The 5,688-nt window shown below is 37.1% G+C and overlaps 1 protein-coding gene across 1 annotated transcript in view; it reads right to left on the bottom strand.

Moving 5' to 3' along the window:
- dgkza (diacylglycerol kinase, zeta a) overlaps positions 1-5,688 on the bottom strand; it is a 154,233-nt gene that overhangs the window by 82,579 nt on the left and 65,966 nt on the right. The window contains exons 10-12 of the mRNA XM_032505889.1: positions 4,845-4,961; positions 1,454-1,525; positions 799-897 (exon numbers count right to left, since the gene is read on the bottom strand). Of these exons, the coding sequence (XP_032361780.1) occupies positions 799-897; positions 1,454-1,525; positions 4,845-4,961 (288 nt within the window). The remainder of the gene's footprint in view (positions 1-798; positions 898-1,453; positions 1,526-4,844; positions 4,962-5,688) is intronic.

The following is a 5,688-nucleotide window of genomic DNA, read 5'->3' as shown; positions in this document are numbered from 1 at the left end:
TAAAGGCCAGTTATTTCATGGATCCAGGATACTATGCATGCTAATAAAGATCCCTTGGCCTTTGGAATTAAAATTGAATTCCAAACAAATTGGAATTATTTATTGACAACACATTATTCATTCACAAAGAAAATCGGTGTCCTTAAAAAGGGTGGATTTTCCTAAATTCTTTGAATTGAGGCATCAAGATCAATTTCCAAAAGATGGTTATTAATTCCTCTTTTAAATAAAAAGCCACTGTATGCTCATTCACTTCACATGCAGACTGGTTGTCTCTCGATTAGCAAAGGATGTAGCATTATATAATATTTATTTACAAAGCTTTTACTGCTGAACTCCCTCTGTATATAACCAGTCTGTCAATGAATTTCTTAAATTATACCACTAAATCTCTGGACTGTATCACCTTAAATACACTCGGATACAGGACTGAATGGGGTAGGTGCAGTACAGGAAATGAATTCCAAGATGAAGCAGAGCAATCTTCTCTGGTGCCTAGATTATGTACAGAGCTAGTAATTGAAATATTGAAGAAAAACATAAGTTACTATTTATAACTGTTGTGAAATGTTTGAATGTGTATGTGTTTGTATGTATTGTTTAAATGATAGCTTTGTAAAAGTGTCTCAGTGGGCTAAAATAATGCATGAATTGCAAATAAAATTAAAAAAAGGCCAATATCTGAATGAAGTCACCAGTCACTGATGTCAAAGTAGACATCTGGTTTCAACTGCTTTTTGATTTGACAAGTTGAGTCTTAAATCATGAGCTTTTGGACTTGGGGTTGATCATGAATACCTGGTTTCCTCCACTCTTGGGGTTGACAAACACCAGCAGCGGTTTCATCAGCGGTGATGGGATGGGTCGGATTAAAAACGGCTTCCACTGTCGTCCTTCCTGTCAGAGAGGAAGATGATCTGCTAAGTCCCTCTGTAGCATAGCCTGTCCACTTAGGCCGTCTACCCCGGGACTTATCTACAGGCTGGTGTCCCTCAACTATTAATCCACGTTAGCCTTTCAGAAGGTATCTCACGTAGAGATCGACAGATACTGGTTTTTCAAGACCAATACCAATTATTAGTAGTTGATGAAACTGATATTTGGAACCGATATGCATTTACAGTGAAAATCCAAATCTTTAGGTTAAGATTTTGGAATGTAACAAACACAGAGCTGTAGCTAAAAACAAAGTATCGCACTTTTTAATAATGCACTTTTTCAGGTAAATAAAACGTTGATACAGGTCATTTATCTTCCAAAAAAACGGCCTATATGGTCTATTCTATGACAAAAACAAGCCCACATGTATCACACATCATGTCTGTCAGCTATACCTTTAAAGATGGTGTTATCCTTAAGAGAGTTTTAGAGTGTGTCAACTATAAAGCATTTGTGTTTCATATGTGTACCATAAACAGAAACAGTGATACATTCATGGTAGTGCAGGACTGACCTCAGCGCCTTTCTTGCTGCTTTTCCTCTTGAATGATGTTCTCTTCTTTTTCTTACTTGACTTCATAGATGACTGTTGGAGACACAAAACAGAGCCATCAGCTGCAGATCACTGCAGGTTGATTTCACGGAGCGCAGGGGAAGATGTGATGCAGCTTTTCATGAGAAAGGAAAAGGTGTTTCCCTTCATTAAAACAAATGTGCACGGGGTAGTTTAAGGCAAAGCACCTTATTAAATGGCATGAAAATGCCACTTTATGAGTTTTTTTTTACGTTAATTTGAGTTCCCCCAGCCTGCCTATGGCCCCCCCAGTGGCTAGAAATGGTGATAGGTGTAAACCGAGCCCTGGGTATCCTGCTCTGCCTTTGAGAAAATGAAAGCTCAGATGGGCCGATCTGGAATCTTGCCCCTTATGAGGTCATAAAAGAATAGAATAGAATTCCTTTATTGTCATTATACACATGTGCAGTACCTGTGTAACGAGAATGAAGCAACCCCTTTACAGTGTCAACAAGAAATATGAAATATAAGTGCAGAAGAAAAAAAAATAGGTTGCGGGGATGAAGTGCACAGTTCATGAGACGACTATATACATATCTAAAATAGTAAGAAAGATAAATATGGTTTGTATACGCATTATGAAATGGCACAAGTTATTGGTGTATCAAAAGTATTAAATATTAAATATTACACTGTAGCTAAATGGCACAGAATTTCCAGTTGTCAAAGTAATACAAATTTCATACAAATGAAATTACACAGTTACAAAGACAATTAGAAAATTAGACAGACAGACCGACCAAGCTACACAGATTATTAGTTTTGTTTTGTGTGGGGAACATTAATAAGGAAAGACACTAAAAAAAAAAGTGTACTAAACTATACCACTACTAAACTATTTTTTTGACTGGCTGTCAATTAAAATCTTATATCAGGACACCTCAAACAACGTTGAGTTTAAGTCTGTAAGTACTTGCAACTACAGCCACAATCAAACTGATGAAGTTACATGATTGAACAAAGTGTGTCCAATATAACAAATAATGGAGCGTGAAGGGTGACAAAAGGTTATAAGTCAAAGACCATCACAGGCTACACAAGTCCTCCAAACCAGGTATTCCATACCGATTTTAATTCTAAGGCCAGGGGTGTTGCTATATTGACACTTCCAATCCTAATGAGAGGTATTTAACTGTGCTAATTGTGGGTTTTCTGTTGCTCGCTGTTTTAGTGCTTGTGAACATGTCTGTCTGACATTTTTGGGATGTGTCTTCTGCGAACAACCTACTGAGTAGCCAACACTCACCTCTCCCTCGGATCTGGTTCAGGCAGTCAGCAACAGCTGTGATCATTGTTCCTATTTAATGTCTGTCTTTAGCTTAGTTGTGTGTTCACTTAGTTGACCAAGTTGTGGGAAATTTCCCCTATGTTCCTTGTCTTTGGGAATATTTAGCTCAAACTGTCGTCTGTCGTCATGCCATTGTCTACAGCAACGCTCTGTTATTTTCTTTTTTACTGAGCGTGAAATCCCCAAGGAGCTTAGGAAGGGGAGACACAAAGGATCTAGGTCAGGAGTGAAAAGGAATACAAAGAGAGAGAGAGTTCATCGCCATGAGATGGCTGGCTAACAAGAAGGACGAGCTATCAGCCTTGGTGAGGAGATAGAGATTGGATCGTGGGAGCAGTGTTGTGCATTTCACAGCGACATGGCTACACAAGGACATCAGGACCTAAATGGGTCTGTAGACAGCTTTCAGATGGGACTAGTCCTCCATCAGTCTGGTTGGGGGACATGTTGTCTCAATCTAGAGAAAAATCAAGTTTTTCTGGAGCCCCGGAGGTGACATGGAGGAAAAAAAAAAATAATAAAAAAAGTACACTTTTGTGTGAGCTTGACTTTGTTTTGCAAAATCTCGAATTTTAGTTGTCAGATCTTGACTTTGACGTGGATGGGAAATAAATATATAAAGTATATATATCATATCGGGATGCATAGTATCCTGGATCCATGAAATAACTAGCCTTTAAATCATAAAAATCTGCCTGTCTCTATGGGAATTTAACATAGGGGGGTGTATACTTAGGCCCCCTGCATTTTAAGGAAGAACATTTATTTATTTAATACATTATTCATTCAATCTTTATGAATTAAGGCATTAAGATCAAATTCCAAAAGATGTTTTTTTATTCTTCTTTTCAATGAACTTTAGCATGACTGTGTAAACTTTCTCAAGCCACTTTATATACACACACACACACACACACACATATGCTGTATATACAACATCTCGACTTTCAAACTCGAGATCTTGAGTTTATTGTTTGTCCCCAACTTTGTTTTTTTTCTTCAATTTCTCTTTTTTTCCCCCTCCATATCACCTCCGAGCTCCGCGAGTTTGTACTTAGGAGGTTCAGTTGAGAAATTAAATGTCAGGTGTCAAAACCTAATATCACACTTCAGCAATTTAAAGTGGCTCCTGATTGATCAGCCATAACTATTTTACTTCTCTTACTAGTATAATGTCCTGAGGATGACTTTTAAACCCAATGATTTTCTTTACTATGTTTTTTCATTCATTTATTTATGTCCCTTTTTAGTCCTTGTCACTTTGTGTACTTACTAACTGCTCGTTTGTTGTCCCCATAAGGTCTTTTTGCACATCTATGAAGTCAAGCCTGAGGATGTGCTTTGATGTATTTCTTTATTTTACACATCTCTTATCTGTTATTATGTTTTTGTTACATTAATGCCATACAATATTTGATTACATATCATGTAAGTTACTTGCTTTAGTTTGGTTTATTATTACTATAACAATTATTATTTTCAATGTAGGCCCAAGGGTTGTTTGGTGTCTGTGTCGGGTGATAGTGTATGTAAGGGAGATGTGTGTTCTACTGTTAAAAAAATGAATGCTGTCAGTTTAGCGTGTTATTCACGGCGTTAAGGCAAACCCATTTCAACGGCGTCAATTTTTTTATCGCGAGATTAACGTTCTTTTTGGCTTGGCAAACTTTGTAGTTTTTTTTCACATGCTAGTAGCGTTAGAAAAACTACAACTCCACACCACATCTAGCTAGACAGGAAGCAAAAAACTAGTTTGGGCTTGTGAAATTGAACTCTACAGACAGCTATATGTCAATGTTGTTTTCAATAAAATAAAAAAAAACATTTGCACAAAGCAAGCTCTTTTCCATGTTGATAAGAGCATTAAAATGAGAAAAAATAATGGGACAAAAAGAAATCAAGAGACATTTAGAATGGATAAAATGTGCGATTAATTGTGATTAACTGCAAGTTAACTCTTACATAAATTGTTTGACAGCACAAAAAAAAAAAGAATTCAATAACACTGTACTGGAGAAAAGGAGTGATTGACAGCAGTATTACCTGATTGCGTCGGACTCGAATGATCCATGTAGGCGGGACAATAAGGGCAGCGTGAGCTCCTATTGGACAAGCCTCCTCAATTTGCTGGAGCATAAAGCAGGACACCTTGTTGTGGTACTAAAGAGGGAAATACAGCAATACAATGCATTTATTACCTGAGATCTGCAGAATAGAAATGACATCATTTTTGCAAAATAATAATGAAATAATAATAATAAGACGTTCTGTGGTAGCTCAGTTTAAGTTAAATGACTTAAGTGTCCCAATTAGGCCTGCATGATTAGTAGTTTCACGATTCAAAAAGTGTTTTTTAATAACTTTGATTCTCATTTAGTTTTACGAGCCGAATGCATTACAAATGCTACTACTTTCTTCTTGCTGTATGAAATAGGTTTTATGCGATTTTCTTCCTTCTTTTCATTGAAGCCTCTATGTTTACAGGCTTGTGGTGATGCTCAATGTGCTATATGTGACAAAAAAAATCTATGTTTGGTTTGGTTAAAATTATCAAGTCAATGCCCTTAGTTTTTGTCTTGGTCAATGTCTTTCATAGAGTAAATGACGTTATATCTTTCCAACCATGACACTTCCCGTAGTATTCCCCGTGTATAGTTTCCGACTGGGAACCCAGAAATTCCGACATTGCATGTAAAATAGAAGACAACATAGTCCGTGCCGCTCGCTTGGCCTCATGGCGGAAAAAAGTCGGAAGACAGCGTCTGAGTCCATTTTGATCATGACTGTGTCAGATAAAAACAAAGAGCCTTGCAGTGGAAGGTGGTAAAATACTGTATGTGGACAGTTTATTAAAGGGAAACATCCCACGAATTTGAAAGTAGCCTAC

This window comes from Etheostoma spectabile, chromosome 24 (assembly GCF_008692095.1).
Source record: "Etheostoma spectabile isolate EspeVRDwgs_2016 chromosome 24, UIUC_Espe_1.0, whole genome shotgun sequence".
NCBI classification, from domain to species: Eukaryota; Metazoa; Chordata; class Actinopteri; order Perciformes; family Percidae; genus Etheostoma; species Etheostoma spectabile.
Note: the sequence above shows the minus strand (reverse complement) of the source record. Positions and strands in the feature narration are given on the sequence as shown.